This window comes from Oryzias latipes, assembly GCF_053564925.1.
Source record: "Oryzias latipes strain Hd-rR chromosome 1 unlocalized genomic scaffold, Olatipes_Hd-rR_3.1 chr1_Y".
NCBI lineage: Eukaryota > Metazoa > Chordata > Actinopteri > Beloniformes > Adrianichthyidae > Oryzias > Oryzias latipes.
Genome location: NW_027616335.1, coordinates 8,197,925 through 8,215,498, shown reverse-complemented (window position 1 = coordinate 8,215,498; position 17,574 = coordinate 8,197,925). Strand labels below are relative to the sequence as shown.

Sequence of the window (17,574 nt, the reverse complement as noted above, 5' to 3'; positions counted from 1 at the left end):
AAGTCGGATCGGAAGGAGGACTTTGTTGTTATTACCGACAGGTTGACGGTCTTGTGGCTCCACCCGTCCCCAAGGTTTAAGGCCAAGATGCACCTGAAGTGGTCCACCTTGTTTTCCTTTTGGATGGTGGGGAATTTGATCCATTGGCGGACCGTTTTATCATCCAAAATCTGGACTTCAAAAGAGAAATACTTTTTCCAGTTTTTCACCAACAGGACCAGGAGTCCTTTAGCAGAGTCTCCGGATATTCAGATCCGAAGGATGCTTTCTTTAAATCCGACGGGTTAACCCTTGTGCTATCTTAGATGACCCCACCCTTACATTTACGTGTTATTACTACCATGACAAAGGTGGATAAAGGTGGAAAGATTTCATGTAATTCATGGACACCAGTGAAGATCACAAATCATTGAAGAAAAAAGGTTCAGAGCACTGTCTAGTGGGTCTAGATGACCCAACTCCCAATGTTAAAGTGCCTAGGATAGCACAAGGGTTACACTGTTTTTGGCTCCACCCGTCCCACAGGTTTAAGACCAAGTTCACCTGAAGTGGTCCACCTTGGTCTCACTCTGGTTCTCACTCTCATTCTGAACCTCTGTCCTGCCCTTCACAAAGAAAGTACAACTCCCCGGGGCTCCCGCCGGCTCTCCGGCTTCGCTTGCGTTACCGCACTGGACATCTCGCAGCGCCTTGTTACCACTCTATGTTCGGGGATCTGAACCCGACTCGCTTTCGGCCGGGGGCAACAGAGCCCACCCCCCCTGCGCTTCCGAACGCCGTTTTCCCATCCCTTAGGACCGACAGTGATTTTTAGTATGTCTCCACTGGTGGTTCCACAGAAGAAGAATTGATCATCGTTCGAGAACTGTGAAGATGTGACTAATTCAGCAAATTTGGCCTATTTTTATAGATTGTGCTGATTTTTTTTACCACACGTTACAGCCACTAAAATACACCCACATCTAGTTGAAAGTCAGTTAATGTTTGATCCAATCAAACATAACAGCTGAATAAGGAGACAAAATCTTGTGCTTTTTACCTCCACACATTTAACATTCCTCTGAAGTCTACCTAAGTTACAGTCTGTGGGTCTAACTTTTCTGTTGACATCCAGTTCCCAAACTCATCGATAACCATGCCTGTCATTTTTTAGCAGAGCATTTATTTATTTATTAAATGTAGTCACAAAGTTATTTTTGAACACTATATATTAAATATATCCATTTACATAACATAACAATTCAAACAAAGAACATGAAGAAGAAAAACAAAATGAAGACAATTAAAAGCATTCTTCTTCCTCATTTTTCTCCCTGAAATCACAAAAAAAAATATTTTTAACTATAAATTGTACTTTGAAAAAAAAAATATCGTGGAGAAATGAGGTGTGTCGTGTGTGAGAAAGATGTCATGTTTTTGAGCAAACATTTTTAACTCACTTGGTTTTCTGAGGCCACCCTGCGCGCCTCCTTGGCGCCGTTTGTGGCGCTGTGCCACACCAGGGGCCTGGACCGGGGTGGGGGGTTATTTTGCGCCATAGATTTGTCGGAGGCGGCGTCTCTCCTCCTCTGAACTGGCCAAGGCCAAGAGCCTCCGTAACAGAAACTGACAACAGAATAAAATCAACAGATGACTTCACAAGTGAAAACTTCAAACAATCTCCGTATATAAAAATGTTTAAATAAGAAAATGTGAAATTTTAAACGTTGTGCCGACACAAAATATTTCTACATAAGTCAGTCTAATGGAAAAAGTTTAATGATGAAAACTCTAAAAAGACTCAATTGCAAAGTGTGTTTCATTTGAAATCAATTTTAGAAGAGTATTTGTAACTATAAATTGTACTTCTTTAAAAATATATATATATATCGTGGAAAATTGAGGCGTATCATATGTGAGAAGGATGCAAAGGATTACAATTGTGAGAAAAAACAGTCAAAAGTATTGAAACTTTAATTAATTTAATGAGTATTTTGTGACGAGTGCACCATTCTTAAAATGCACTTTGGTTAAAGAGAAATGTCATGTTTTTGAGCAAAAACTTATAACTCACTTGGTTCTCCCATTGTATTCTGGCCAATTCCCTGGCCCTGCCCTGCGCCCCATGCCATATAAATGGCGCTCTGGGCCGGAGTGGGGGTCTTGGCGGGAGCGGGGCTCTGGGAGGGGGTGGAATTCTGGGCCGGAGTGGGGGTCTTGGCTGGAGCGGGGCGCTGGGAGGGGGTGGGATTCTGGGCCGGAGTGGGGGTCTTGGCGGGAACGAGGCTCTGGGAGGGGGTGGGGCTCTGGGCTGGGGAGTGGCTCTACGAGGGGGTGGGGTCTGAGAGAGGGTGTGGGTGGAAATTTCTTCATTTTCCTGTGAGTTCAGAATACATATGTGAACGGTTAAGGCACATATCACTAGAGGAGACATCACGTAATTCCTCATGGGAGGAGAGCACCGCCATCTTGGTGGACAGAAATCCTTAAAAGATGAGCACACCAATATCTTGTATAAAGTAAACACAGCACATTTTTTTCAACTTTACAGCAACATTTTCAAGTGGCACCTCTGTCCACAACACGCTGAATTGTTGCAAGCAGAAAGGGGAAGGATGCCGTTCAAATGTCGTGGAGAAATGAGGCGTATCATATGTACATAGGATGCAAAGGATTACAATTGTGAGAAAAAAACGGTCAAAAGTATTGAAACTTTAATTAATTTGATGAGTATTTTGTGACGAGTGCACCATTCTTAAAATGCACTTTGGTTAAAGAGAAATGTCATGTTTTTGAGCAAAAACTTATAACTCACTTGGTTCTCCCATTGTATTCTGGCCAATTCCCTGGCCCTGCCCTGCGCCCCATGCCAAATAAATGGCCCTCTGGGTGCGAGGTGTGAGGTGAATGGTTAAATTTATCCATTTATGAACATAATGTTCAAACCAAGAACATCAACAAAACACAACAAACAAACAACAACAAAATGAAAACAACTACTAGCGTTTTTCTTCTTGATTCTTCTCCCTGAAATCACAAAAACAAAAATCACATCCTTAAATTATTTCAGCATTTAAATTTGTTATCACATAAATATTCCATTTTATTGTTCATCCATCCATTTTCTATTCCGTTTTTCCCTTTCGGGGTCACGGGGCTGTCGGAACTTGGGCTAATTTTAGTTTGCGCCATAAATTTGCCGGAGGCGGCGTCTCTCCTCCTCATTTCTGGCCAAGGCCAGCAGCCTCCTCAACAGAAATTGGTTTTCCCATTGGACCCTGCGGGCCTCCTTGGCTCTTGCGTTGGCGGTATGCCAGACCAGTGGTCTGGGCATACGGTTGGGGGCAGCTTGGGGGTTCCTTTGAGGACGTGGGGGTGGGGGGTTATTTTGCTGTGGTGAGGGGTTATTTTCCTGGGGGGGATTTTGATTCTCCATATTTTCTGGCTTGAGGGGGTTTTCTTCTTCGAAACAGTCATGGGGCGCAGGCGGAGTGAGTGAAACTGCTGTACAGACAGCATGAGAACAATCACTTTTCTTTAGTTTCCAATGTGGAAAAGAGCATTTTTTAAGTATTACCTTAAGTTTATAAAAACACCAACCACACCAATCCCTTGCTTTTCTGTTAATATTATGAAAAAGGCCTTGCAGAAAGTCATTTCTGGGTTTGAGGTTTGGTTTCTTTTTTCATAGATGGTAAAAGTTTATTGAGGAAATCTCTAAAAAGGCAAAATTGCAATGTGTCTGTTTTCATTTGAAGTCAATTTTACAATAATATTTCTAACTATAAATAGGCTCCGTGCACGAAAGTAAGGAGTTCTACTTCCGCCGCCTTGAGTGTGAGGCCGACCATTTCCGGCTTGCGACTTCTATAGCAGCGACACGGCAGATTTTGATTGCGAAAGATGGTACATTTCGCCCGTTTTCTACAAGGTCTCCCGAAAATCGACGTGAACGACATCTACAGGATTGTCGACCAGTGCGTGGTTACATGGGCAAAATATCGTGTCGAAAATACCGAAAAGGAAATGTGTCCCGTTGTAAACAAACCTGTGCTGTCACATATTTATGCAGCAGCTCGTTAATATACGAGGCGATCTTCCAAACGTGCTTTTATTAATTTTATGAATATTATGAAGTGCCTGTTCGCTCATCATTTTATATTTAATCCTTGTGGTCAGTGCTTTTTTTGTGGAAGAAGAACAGAACTGAAGAACACCCAAGTGTTAGGAGAGGCTAACAACACGGGCTAACAACATCAGCCTTTATTTGTCGGGGCACAATTAGAAACACAATTCCATGTGTCGTGATTTTTTGAACAGTTTCTAAGGACTGAGCGGCATTTCTGCTCTGAAAAGCTCACACACACTGTGCTCTGCTCTGTCCTTGTGAGTCCGGCAGCCGCTAACCCAAAGCGGCGGTTCGGCTCGCAGTCCGAATTCTCACACATAACAAAACGCACACGTAACAAAGCCACCCTCCCCTCAAACACATAAATAACCCGGGGGGTTTGCTGGGGGGGATTTTGCTTCTCCATTATCTGTTAATTCGGCAAACATACGTGCAACGGTTAACGTTGAAGTACCTACAAGCTGAGTGGTTAGCTTCCATTTTATTGTACAAAAGATAAAATGAAAGCACATATATCTAACAAACAATTTATCTAACTATAGTACACACTAGGGCTGCACGATATGAGGAAAACTTGCGACTAATACGATATTAGTGATCAATATTGCGATAACGATAAATTTGCGGTAAATAAACAAATAGAAAAATAAACAAAAACATCATTCCCATTTCATTGCAACAGTTTAAAAATTATACTCCAAATGACCCTCATCGACATGGGGGACAAACGTCAGGGTGGCTAACCCTGGTCCTCAAGAGCCACAACCCTGTCTGTTTTCCAATTCTCCCTAGACTGCTCGATAATGATAACCAAAATCAGGTGTGTTCAGTCAATCAGGATGTGAAATCACTTGAGTCAGCCAATCAACAGCAAGCTGGTTAAGTAGAGCTGGAAAACAGGCAGGGTTGAGGCTCTTCAGGACCAGGGTTAACATAATAGGCCTCCATCTGATTGGTCAACAATGGGAAGGCGTCCATCTGATTGGTCAAAGCATAAAGGGATTTATTTGATTCGTTAAATGCTTCAAGCTGCTAGAAGATTGTTTTAACACATTTTGGGTTTGCGATTTATTGCGATATTCGCCGTCTTTTGCGATATGCATATTGCAGTGCTGGATATTGCGATAACGATAAATTTGCGGTATATTGTGCAGGCCTAGTACACACACAACAAATTTAATCAAACTTAAGAGAAGAAATTACTTCTAAAAAAATATGACCTATGTATTTCTTAATCAATACATTTTGTGAGTTGCCCTACTAAAACTGCACATTGGTTTATCTCCATTTACAGGTTGATCAAACAGATTGCAGATACAAATAGTGAAAAATACAAACATGCAAAAAGAAGTCACAGATCTGTTTTACCACCATCAAACATTTGCACATGCCAGTGTAAAAAATTAAAATGGATTACTTACCGCATACTACAATGATTAGGAGTCATATTCACGTCATCTGTATTTACTTCTTCTGGAAGGCACACGTCATCCACATGGAAAAACATTGCATCTTCCTTTTCCTCCAAGTAGGCCAGCAGAAGATCACTGCATAAGTGACATCAGCAGGCTTAGTAACGGTTTCATTGAACACTACACACATATTTTCTAATGCACATATTCTATGTTTCCAGGACATATAAGCAGTAAATCCATCCCATTAATTTGTTTTAAAACCACTCACTGGACATGATACAGAGCATCCCTCCTTTACGTGGTCTTAAAATGACAAATAAGCTCTTTGACAGCATGAAGTTAACAATCACACAGGTCAAAAACACATTTCAAATCTGTGGCAACACATGAAGCACTAACTTTAAGTCTGGGAAAACTGTGGACCCCATAAAAATGGGCCTTAAAAGCAGCATATACATGATGAAATTTTCAGATGAGCCTGCTTTATGCTTCCTAGACGTGTAAGCAGTAAATGATGATTTTTGAACACAGATCATGATGTCCACAACCAGTTTCAGATGATGACATGCCGGACCTACTTTCTGCAATTATATGACCTTTAAATGAGATACAAGGTCTTTTGCAGAGTAAACCCTTGTTTTTCGCGGGTGTTACGTTCCAAAAAGAACCCGTGATAGGCAAAATCCGTGAAGTAGAAACCTTTATTTTTTTTAACAATTATTATACAATTAAATACTCTATTATACATTGAAAAGAAAGAACAAACCATTTTACAGGCTCAAGCATTTGTTTCACAAAAACAAATAGAAGTACTTTAGAAACGTTTTTTCAACAAATAACTTCTGTACTGCTGTCAAATAATAAGTTTAATCATCAATGTGAACAGAAGGCTTCAAATCGCGGAGATTAGCCCCGCCCACCGCGACCCGAGTAATGGATTAAACAGGAGAAAATTTAAAATGATTATGAAAAAAATACAAAGTACAGTGGGACAAATAGTGACTCAGGTGTATTTCACTGCTCTTCAGACTGAGCCGCTGCATCCTGCAGTGTTTTCTTCATTTGAAGCCCGCAGTGCAGGTGTGTTTGATCGGGAGAAGAACATAATGATTGGCAGTTGAAGTCGCTGTTTTTTCTATGGGTTTTGAGAAACTCGAAATTGCAAAAGATGATTTGCACTTGCGTAATGTAAATTTGGCAAGCTGTTTTACGTACGTGTACATATTAAACTGCAGCGTTATTGACGCACAGATACTATAGAGAAGAAGCGGAGTGGCTTTTTAGCCAATCAGAATGCAGAGCACAATGCACGATGCAAATCCGTGAAGTAGCGAAACCGTGAAAAGTAAACCGTGTTATAGCAAGGGATCACTGTATTAACATTGCACATAATGAAACTGCACACTTTAAAGTTAGCAAATAATGGCTGTAGAAACGGTCTGTGGTGCGGTCACATTGTGAATGGGATGAACCCTGCTGACCCTGGCTGGAAGTACAAAATGTCTACCCACAATACTGACGCTTTGGAAATAATATCGAGGCTCATAATTCCTATTAACTCTGTAATGCAAGAAATACCCCTTCAATATGTACGTTTTTATTACAAAAAGCACAATTTTTCATTTTTAGATTTTAATAATTACTTTTACCGCCACACTGCGAGTAGCCCAGAAGTCTGTACGTACGGAGCTAGCTTAATTATGCACCTGAGTTGGAGGAACGAAGTAGCAAACTTACCGTGCAAACTCCAAAGTTTTTACTTGAATCATTTAAAGACAAGCAATACGAATGTTGAAGATTCATCCCATGGATTGTTAAAACACAGAAAACATTCGACAGTCGCTAGTCCAAAGTCTCTCGTTCTCTGCACTTCTCCCGCCGCTTACCGTCTCCTGCCCGTTAGTGACGTCAGCCACAGCGTTTTCCCTCCCACTGTGTTCAACCAATCAGAAATCTGTGTCACTTGAGCCTGTGATACAGTTTGAAATTCAAATCTGGTTACAACAGGCTTCTGTTAGTTCAATGCTTCTCGTCACCCCAAGTTTACAATTGACATTTTGATGTTTGACATTTTCCATCAATGTATTCTTTCTGTCTGCCTGTCACTTAGTTGGTGTCAGTATTGGACATAAAGACAGCAGGTAATGCAGGAAAACAGCTGCACTTTATGAGATCATTAATAAACAATCCATCATTTAAAAAAAGAATCAGCACAATGTTTTTTACCTATTTCTTCAGACTAAAAAACGTTAATGTTTCAGATCATTCATTCATCATTCATTTTCTGTACCGTTTTTTCCCTTTCGGGGTCACGGGGCTGCTGGAGCCTATCCCGGCCACTTGTGGCGAAGGCAGAGGGACATCCTGGACAGGTTGCCAGTCTGTCGCAGGGTAAATTATCCAGAATCACACATCCATTCACTCTCACACTCACACCTATGGTCAATTTAGAGTTGCCAATCAACCTATGAAGCATGTTTTTGGATGGTGGGAGGAAGCCGGAGATCCCAGAGAGAACCCACGCATGCACGGGGAGAACATGCAAACTCCACACAGAGAGGTCTCATTGATGTTGTTTTTCTTCTTGCTGTGAGGCAAGAGCGCTAACCACTGCGCCAACGTGCAGCCCTGTTTCAGATCATTTTACATGTAATATTATTTATTAATTGAATTATTTTTCTCTGCATCAAATGGTTCAGTTGATCTAAATGTTTCTAGTTTAAATAAGGACCAACAGTTTTTTTCCTTTCAGGCACTTTACGCTTCTTCTCTGTTTTAGACTATAACAGGGTTTCTGTGGCTAAATAAAGTTAATATTTGTTGAAAGTGGATTTATATTGCTTTTTTCTTTTGTTTTTTTGTTACAAAATACAATTTTAGGTTTACTTACACCATTTTTTTAGATACTAACCTAATTTATTGTCACCGCCGCGAGTGTATGTGTGGGGGGGAGGTTGTGGGGGGTTAGGGGGGCGCAAAACATTTTCTTTTTCCTAGGGGGGCTTGGCAAATAAATAATTATAAAGCACTGTGTTAGTTCAAGATGATACAGACTAAAATCAAGAAAAAAAAATATATTTTCAGCTTGTGAGGCTGCATGAAGGGTGATTTTTTTTAGGACAAAGATAAATGAACTCAAACTGCCCCCCCCCCCCCCCCAAGTTGTTTTATGTATTTATTCTTTTTAATTTATTTATTTTATTTGTTTGGTTCAATATACAATCATGTTTTTTGTTTATTTTAAGCAGATCCAAATTTGATCCCAAATGTCCTTAATTTAGTTCAGACATCAATCTGTTAAATTTTTTATACACACCACCACATACGCATGTGTGCTCTTGTGTGTGCGTGCATGTGTGCCAGTGCATGTGTGTGTTTGTGTTTATCTAAACGTAGCATCATTGACCCAACATACATACTTGTTCATTTATGTTTATCTAAGCAGTCAAAAGAAAAGTTTATTAAATCGACATTGCAACATTGTCTTGAAACTTCATGTATTATAAAAAGTTTCAAAAAGATGTATTTTTCTTTGAGGACATGAATGTCTAAATGATTTAACTTTTCTCTCTTGAAACTGTAATTGAGTCACAGCATATGAGAAGAATGAGAAAACCAGATTAGACTTAAATGGTTCTCATTTATGTCTAAGAGACGTAAATGAGACAGAATCGAGATCTCATCTTCAATTTTGCTTTGCTACGGGAAATCTATGAAGAATTGATTTTTGCAACAGATATAAACAAACTATTCATCTGGGAACTTCTGCTTTACTTCCTTTAGCAGAAAGTAGTCTACTTAAGTCTATTACAAAAATAAGTCTATACTACAAGTGATGCACTATACTTGAAATTATTATTATAAACTATGTGTTGTAAGTTTAAAATGTTACAATTTAGTCTGAAGAAGTATTGAGTTAATATCACTATTGCATTACTTGTACATGACCTATATACAGTACTTATACTAACACTCAAGTAAATATACTTCAAGTGTACTACTTTTTCCCAAGGGGGATTTTTTTTGTTTGAATATTGAAACCTTTAGGTATGACCTTTACTCACATCTTTTTTATTGCATTCAATGTGCGAAATGTTTTGCTAAGGTAAAACAAACAGAATGTTTTCTTTTTATTCCCCCCCAATATTTCAAAGTGAAGGTGTGATAAGGAGATTAAGACTGGACAAATCCCTAAGCAAAAAGTAGTACTGTAAATTCAAGTTTATTCTAAAAAGTATACCTGAATATTAGCACAGCATGTTTATCGTAGACCTAATACAAGTAGTGCAGAAAGTATAAGTGAAAACATTCTCAGACAAAAATGGAAACAGTTTAGATTTGCAAAATAAAGATTGTATATCAAAGGTAAACTGAATTATACAACATTCCCACTTTTAGTGAGTAAGTGCTTTTAGTAAACTACAGCATACTTAAGGAATAGCCTTCAATAATGAGGAAAACATTTAAAAAAAATACTTTTTTTTACATTGGCTCTAATCTCCTGTAAAAAACGTGTAAAAATAAAAGTTGTTTTGTCTTTAGTCAATGCAGTGACGGTTTGTAGATTGGGTCATTTCCACTTTGAACTTCCATAGTCCAAGTGTAGCAGGTTCTATGGAACTACTTCCTGGTCTCGAACCAATAGGAATCCAAGAACAACATCACCTGTCTTTTCCCTTTCGTCTGTCGTTGTGATTGCTGTGCAGCCAAAAAGTAAGTTCTCAAGAAATTCCCGTGGTTTTGACTACCAGTTTTTGGTTTTCTTGTTATTGCTTTGATGAAAGCACGAAGTAATTTCTAGTTCGTAATGAAAAGTCGTCCTCGGTGTTATGCAAGTATTAATAACAGAAATGCGTGCTGTCGGAGTGAACATGCAGTTGTCTCATCATAGGCCTAGTTGCATTGCAGGAGCTGCGTGTGGTTTGAAATCCCCTTCTCTTTTGCATTAACGCAACTTTTAGTGAACTTGCTCTAATATTAGATATTTTAGCAAATATATTATATTTTAGAAATCGTTACAAGAACATTTAGTATTGTCATTGTCAAGAGTCCCATCAGTTATTAACATTTTACCTTAGTTAGAGCTGAAAAGACGGTGTCAGGTTTTCAAAATAAAAGTGTCATGAAATTAAGCTTTATGTTTTACTTTGAAAGAAACTGATGAGAAAGGACCGTATTGGCCAAGTTCATGTTTAATAAGATACAGCATAAGCTGTACCATTACCTACTATCAAAGACAATGTTTACTTAAAAGGTCTGTAAGGTTTATAGCATGGGACTTTGAAACTGTCACTAGCGTTCCGTAATCCTTAAAATGGTCATCAATGTGATTTATAAATGCTACGAGTTGAACTGTAAAGTCTGCAGAAGTTATTAGAAAATTCTGAGTTACATAATTCTGATTGGTGTGTTTTCATAAGCCATGATAGGATGGATAATAGTGGAAGCTACTGGCCTGAATTTTCAGTTTCCTGTATAGGTTTTGGCACTCGGAGTAGACACCAAAGTAAGAATTTCATAGTGCAGGGAAACCCGTTTCTCACTGTGCGTATGACGATAAACCCTTTGAATCTTGAATCTTTGTATCTCTTCATTTAGAAACATTTATGTCATCAGCCACAGACTTCCCAATAAAAGCTGTTTGTTTAATAGACAGTGAACACAGCTAATGAACAAACAGGTTTTGTGTTTATCATCATAATGATCTTCTTATTGATCAGTGCTGTATTTTCGCCTGTTTCACAGCTGCCGTGAAAGGTGCATCATGGGTCGCCTGGATGGGAAAGTGATTGTGCTGTCTGCTGCTGCGCAGGGAATTGGACGTGCTGCAGCAATTGTATGTAGATTTTGTTACAATTTTCTTCCAAATTACATTGTAACAAATTCCAAATAGTTTAAGCTTGCAAATGTAACATTTATGAATAGTTTGACCTGCATCATGTATTTTAGCCATTCCTTGTGTAGACAATGTTTTATCATCAACAACTATTTTCCTATAAGCTATTATTTTGATAAACTGCCTTACTCACATTGGTCAAATCATTTTTTTTGGATGTGTCTTACTTAATGAATTTAATATTTAGTCTCTAAATAATTATAAAAGGTCTGTGGATTTGAAAATATCCATCTGGCAAATGTATTCCTACATCTATAATAGAAAAAAAGGCTGTTAGTAACCATCTTTTGCAAAAAAAAAAAAAGGGAGCAAAAAACTGTGTTTGCCATGACAGACATAGATGTTTGGAACTAACTCAACCTTTTTAAATTCAGGCTTTTGCAAATGAAGGAGCTCAGGTCACTGCAACAGACATAAATGGAGAAAAGCTGAAGAAGCTGGAAGGAATTAGAGGTAAGATAAAGAGAGTGGTCTGCTGCTGCCATCTGCTGGATTACAAGAGGCTTAAGGCCTGGACAGTGGGAGATTTTTCTGTCATTTTACATCTTAATTGTTATGGATTTGACTTTTAAGTTTAAAACACAACCTCTAAAGCTGTGACTTAGTTTGGGTTTGAGTGTGTGGAGCTTTCAAAAATGCTTAATTTACCAAATCATATCATCTTGTGACAAGTTTGAAACAAAGTGCTCAATTTATCAACTTTTATAGCAAAACTTAATAATGATTAAATAAGATGTATAAAAAAAACATACAAAAATATGTATGCTTCTGCAAAACAGCAGAAGTTGTAATATATTTATAATTAACCATAATCCTTAAATACAAGTGTATTTATGTGTTAAGTGGAAACTGCTTATGTTTAACTTTTTGTTTTTTAGCACAAACAAAAACTTTAGTTACTGAAATTGTAAATCAGAGGAATCTGAGCATCGCCAACCCTTAACCTCTCTGCAAGTCACCGGTCATAAGCGACCATCATAGACTGTAGAAGTATTTGGCAGACTAAAGTCTACCAGAAATAAATGGTGGAGAGAAAAAAGGGTTTATTGAAAGAGTTTTTGCTGCTAAGGCTCTCAGCACATATGCATGTACTCTCATGCATGTAGAAATGCACATTAAAACTGTGTGCACTGATCCGTTTTCTTCCTGATTTTAGGAATCAGAACCAAAGTGGTGGATGTGACCAAAAAGGAGGAAGTAGAAGCTTTGGCTCAAGAACACGCTCATGTGGATGTGGTGTTCAACGTTGCAGTGTGTGTGTGTGTCCCACTCTCCTTCTCTTTAGAGAACAGCCCAACTTATTTGTTCCTGTAAACGGTTGCCTCACTTGTTTACGCCCCTGCTTAATCGCCACTCCAAAGTCCTTGCATCGAAAGGGTTAAATCTCAGCTTGTGCTGCTGTCAATCCTTTTAAAAGGACTACTGCTGATGCTTTGGTAAAGCACAGAGACTGATGACATTCACCTCAACCACATTTCTAGTTTCCACCATTGTGTTATCCCCCAATAAGAGGCATTATGGTCTGCAGCCTGTGATGACATGCACTAAAGCTTTAAATGTTGGTACAGGTTTGTGCACCATGGCAGCATAACGTGAGGCAATTCAACCACTGCAGCAGATCTGTTGGAGCAGGAAAAGATCTAAAACATTCAGGACAGTGGCCCTCGAGGACCAGGATTGAGACCAGTGAAATACAGTAAGAGTAAAAAAAAGAATACTAAAAATATAAATGCTTAACAATTTATTTGGGCAGCACCATCATCAGTACAGCATTAGAATTGGGGTAGTAGTATTAGACACGTATTAAAATATTTCAACAAAATACAGAATTCTAAAAACATGAATCAGATACAAAAATAAATTAAATACAAAGAAAATTAAAGCTCTGTCATCATCTTACAAACCCCCTTGCTGAAAAGTTCACTTTAAACATAATTTTTTTCTCCAAAGAAGAAATTAAAAGTACTTTAAAGCTAAACATGAGTTCTTATTTAACTATTCTAAGCACAACCAGAAAGATTGTAACAGCTTTGTTTTATACCCAGAGATTTATTTAAAACGATGTGCAAACTTAGTTTATAAACTGCATTAAGTACATGAACTGTGGCGTACTCAAAATCTGTCTGACATGCTGATCATGAATACTGCCAGATTTTAAACAAACACACTGAAAGCACTGATGAGGTACAAGAAAAAAAGAATAAAAAAATCACACATTGGAGCAAGAATATGTAACCACGTAAAAAAGTACCTGATAAAAAAAATTCTGGAATTTGCATACCAAATCCATGAACATTAACTTTTATGAAGACGGAACCTTTTAACTTTACCTCTATGGAGAATAAATAAACCAGGTTTATCACAAAACCATCCTGTTGTAAATCCAACAGACATTTTAATGAAAATGTCAACATCAGCATCTTGGTTTATGAGTTCACTTTTTAACCACAGGAAAATATGTATGATGGGATATTTTCTACTAAAATTAAGAAAATCATTTGTTAAATCTAAATAACAGTTACAAAGCAGTCATATCTATCCATTTGGTATGTTCCGAGTCATACCATTTTTTAACTATTCTAACGGCGGATTTTTTTTTTTATCCGTTTCAAATTCCAACGGCTGGAATCGCAATTGTCTGGCAGACACAAATTGGTGAGATACATTTTTCTGTTTCATTGAATATAATTTTTTGTGTGTGAAAACTATGGTTAGATAGATTGTTAGATTGAAAAAGAAATAGTTGAATAGTTATGGTTCATAAATATCAATTTCTATCAAGCATATTAATTCAAACAGCCATGGCCCGTACCGAAACGTATATTGGAACCGAAGTCTGAATCGAACCAAATTATTGAGATTTTTAGCTTATTGTTACACCCCTAATATATTTAGATAGATATCATTTTGCTGGAAGTGACATACATTCCATAGATAAGTGAACAACTTAACTATCATGCAAACAGCAGATCTTTTTTCTTTTCAAAGCTAGTACGGAAATCCCAAAGCAAAACCCCTTCAAGGTAAGATACTGTTTCATTATTACAATTTGTTGTGTGTGTACTATAGTTAGATCAATTGTTTGTTAAATATATATGCTTTCATTGTTTTCTTTTGTACAATAAAATGGAAGCTAACCACTCAGCTTGTAGGTACTTCAACGTTAACCGTTTCACGTATGTTTGCCGAATTAACAGATAATGGAGAAGCAAAATCCCCCCCAGCAAACCCCCCGGCGCAAAATAACCCCCCAAAACCCCCTCCCCAATGAAACAACCCCCCACCCCGCCCCAGACCCCTGGTCTGGCACAGCGCCACAAACAGGGCCAAGGAGGCGCGCAGGGTGGCCTCAGAAAACCAAGTGAGTTAAAAATGTTTGCTCAAAAACATGACATCATCTTCAATTAATTGATTATAGTCAATCAGATCAAGAACTAACCGGATATTATTGTGAATTGAACATCCTTTTAAGAATCCTGATTGTGTGTCCGAGATGATCTGATTCAGTCCTGTTTTTAATCTAGATGCATAAATGTTGGTTAAAATTTTATAATCACTATTAAGGAGGGATATTGGCCTCAAATTATCAATTAGTCTGGCGTCTTTCCCAGGTTTAGGAATTAAGGTGATGACGCCTTGCTTCATAGTAGTTGGAATGAAGTTTAACTGAGAAATTTCCTTTATGACCAACAGAAACTGCTCTTTCAAGTGTTCCCAGAAATGTCTATAAAAGTTAATAGTAAGCCCATCAGATCCTGGAGATTTATCTAAAGCTAAACTTCTCATGGCTTTTTCTGCTTCTTCCATAGTGATTTCTGCTTCACACACTTGTTTAAAGTTTTCATTCACTTTAGGAGCCAAATCCAGGAAGTAGTGGCGTATAACCTGCTACACTTGGACTATGGAAGTTCAAAGTGGAAATGACCCAATCTACAAACCGTCACTGCATTGACTAAAGACAAAACAACTTTTATTTTTACACGTTTTTTACAGGAGATTAGAGCCAATGTAAAAAAAAAAAGTATTTTTTTAAATGTTTTCCTCATTATTGAAGGCTATTCCTTAAGTATGCTGCGGTTTACTAAAAGCACTTACTCACTAAAAGTGGGAATGTTGTATAATTCAGTTTACCTTTGATATACAATCTTTATTTTGCAAATCTAAACTGTTTCCATTTTTGTCTGAGAATGTTTTCACTTATACTTTCTGCACTACTTGTATTAGGTCTACGATAAACATGCTGTGCTAATATTCAGGTATACTTTTTAGAATAAACTTGAATTTACAGTACTACTTTTTGCTTAGGGATTTGTCCAGTCTTAATCTCCTTATCACACCTTCACTTTGAAATATTGGGGGGGAATAAAAAGAAAACATTCTGTTTGTTTTACCTTAGCAAAACATTTCGCATATTGAATGCAATAAAAAATAAGTGAGTAATAATAGTATAATAATAATTTCAAGTATAGTGCATCACTTGTAGTATAGACTTATTTTTGTAATAGACTTAAGTAGACTACTTTCTGCTAAAGGAAGTCAAGCAGAAGTTCCCAGATGAATAGTTTGTTTATATCTGTTGCAAAAATCAATTCTTCATAGATTTCCCGTAGCAAAGCAAAATTGAAGATGAGATCTCGATTCTGTCTCATTTACGTCTCTTAGACATAAATGAGAACCATTTGAGACTAATCTGGTTTTCTCATTCTTCTCATATACGTAACTCAATTACAGTTTCAAGAGAGAAAAGTTAAATCATTTAGACATTCATGTCCTCAAGACATCTTTTTGAAACTTTTTATAATACATGAAGTTTCAAGACAATGTTGCAATGTCGATTTAATAAACTTTTCTTTTGACTGCTTAGATAAACATAAATGAACAAGTATGTATGTTGGGTCAATGATGCTAGGTTTAGATAAACAGAAACACACACATGCACTGGCACACATGCACGCACACACAAGAGCACACATGCGTATGTGGTGGTGTGTATAAAAAATTTAACAGATTGATGTCTGAACTAAATTAAGGACATTTGGGATCAAATTTGGATCTGCTTAAAGTAAACAAAAAACATGATTGTGTATTGGACCAAACAAATAAAATGAATAATTAAAAAGAATAAATACATAAAACAACTGGGGGGGGGGCAGTTTGAGTTCATTTATCTTTGTCCTAAAAAAAATCACCCTTCATGCAGCCTCACAAGCTGAAAATATATATTTTTTCTTGATTTTAGTCTGCATCATCTTGAACTAACACAGTGCTTTATAATTATTTATTTGCCAAGCCCCCCTAGGAAAAAGAAAATGTTTTGCGCCCCCCTAACCCCCCACAACCTCCCCCCCACACATACACTCGCGGCGGTGACAATAAATTAGGTTAGTATCTAAAAAAATGGTGTAAGTAAACCTAAAATTGTATTTTGTAACAAAAAAACAAAAGAAAAAAGCAATATAAATCCACTTTCAACAAATATTAACTTTATTTAGCCACAGAAACCCTGTTATAGTCTAAAACAGAGAAGAAGCGTAAAGTGCCTGAAAGGAAAAAAACTGTTGGTCCTTATTTAAACTAGAAACATTTAGATCAACTGAACCATTTGATGCAGAGAAAAATAATTCAATTAATAAATAATATTACATGTAAAATGATCTGAAACAGGGCTGCACGTTGGCGCAGTGGTTAGCGCTCTTGCCTCACAGCAAGAAGAAAAACAACATCAATGAGACCTCTCTGTGTGGAGTTTGCATGTTCTCCCCGTGCATGCGTGGGTTCTCTCTGGGATCTCCGGCTTCCTCCCACCATCCAAAAACATGCTTCATAGGTTGATTGGCAACTCTAAATGGACCATAGGTGTGAGTGTGAGAGTGAATGGATGTGTGATTGTGGATATTCTACCCTGCGACAAACTGGCAACCTGTCCAGGATGTCCCTCTGCCTTCGCCCACAAGTGGCCGGGATAGGCTCCAGCAGCCCCGTGACCCCGAAAGGGAAAAAACGGTACAGAAAATGAATGATGAATGAATGATCTGAAACATTAACGTTTTTTAGTCTGAAGAAATAGGTAAAAAACATTGTGCTGATTCTTTTTTTAAATGATGGATTGTTTATTAATGATCTCATAAAGTGCAGCTGTTTTCCTGCATTACCTG

The 17,574-nt window shown here is 37.8% G+C and overlaps 3 protein-coding genes across 9 annotated transcripts in view; 1 reads left to right on the top strand and 2 right to left on the bottom strand.

Moving 5' to 3' along the window:
* The window catches only part of LOC144981215 (dehydrogenase/reductase SDR family member 6), a 56,576-nt gene that overhangs the window by 13,067 nt on the left and 25,935 nt on the right, over positions 1-17,574 (bottom strand). The window contains exons 1-2 of one of the 7 annotated variants that reach the window (XM_078943707.1): positions 7,410-7,552; positions 5,530-5,655 (exon numbers count right to left, since the gene is read on the bottom strand). The exons of 5 other annotated variants lie outside the window; for them this stretch is intronic. In XM_078943707.1, coding sequence (XP_078799833.1) covers positions 5,530-5,615 — 86 coding nt within the window. In that variant the 5' untranslated portion in view covers positions 5,616-5,655; positions 7,410-7,552. Of the gene's footprint in view, positions 1-5,529; positions 5,656-7,260; positions 7,553-17,574 lie in introns of those variants that run through there. One more of the 7 variants, XM_078943705.1, reaches the window with a different exon arrangement.
* On the bottom strand, positions 1,143-3,043 carry LOC110015130 (uncharacterized). The gene is made up of 4 exons (XM_078943708.1): positions 2,795-3,043; positions 2,054-2,356; positions 1,440-1,605; positions 1,143-1,313 (listed from the first exon to the last, which is right to left on the bottom strand). Exons 1-4 carry the CDS (start codon positions 2,902-2,904, stop codon positions 1,302-1,304), a joined length of 591 nt encoding a protein of 196 aa, XP_078799834.1. The 5' UTR covers positions 2,905-3,043; the 3' UTR covers positions 1,143-1,301.
* Positions 10,181-15,709, top strand: LOC144981360 (dehydrogenase/reductase SDR family member 6-like). The gene is made up of 6 exons (XM_078943709.1): positions 10,181-10,236; positions 11,269-11,359; positions 11,794-11,872; positions 12,576-12,676; positions 12,988-13,115; positions 15,274-15,709. The coding sequence occupies exons 2-6, from the start codon at positions 11,288-11,290 to the stop codon at positions 15,341-15,343; spliced, it is 450 nt and encodes a 149-aa protein (XP_078799835.1). The 5' UTR covers positions 10,181-10,236; positions 11,269-11,287; the 3' UTR covers positions 15,344-15,709.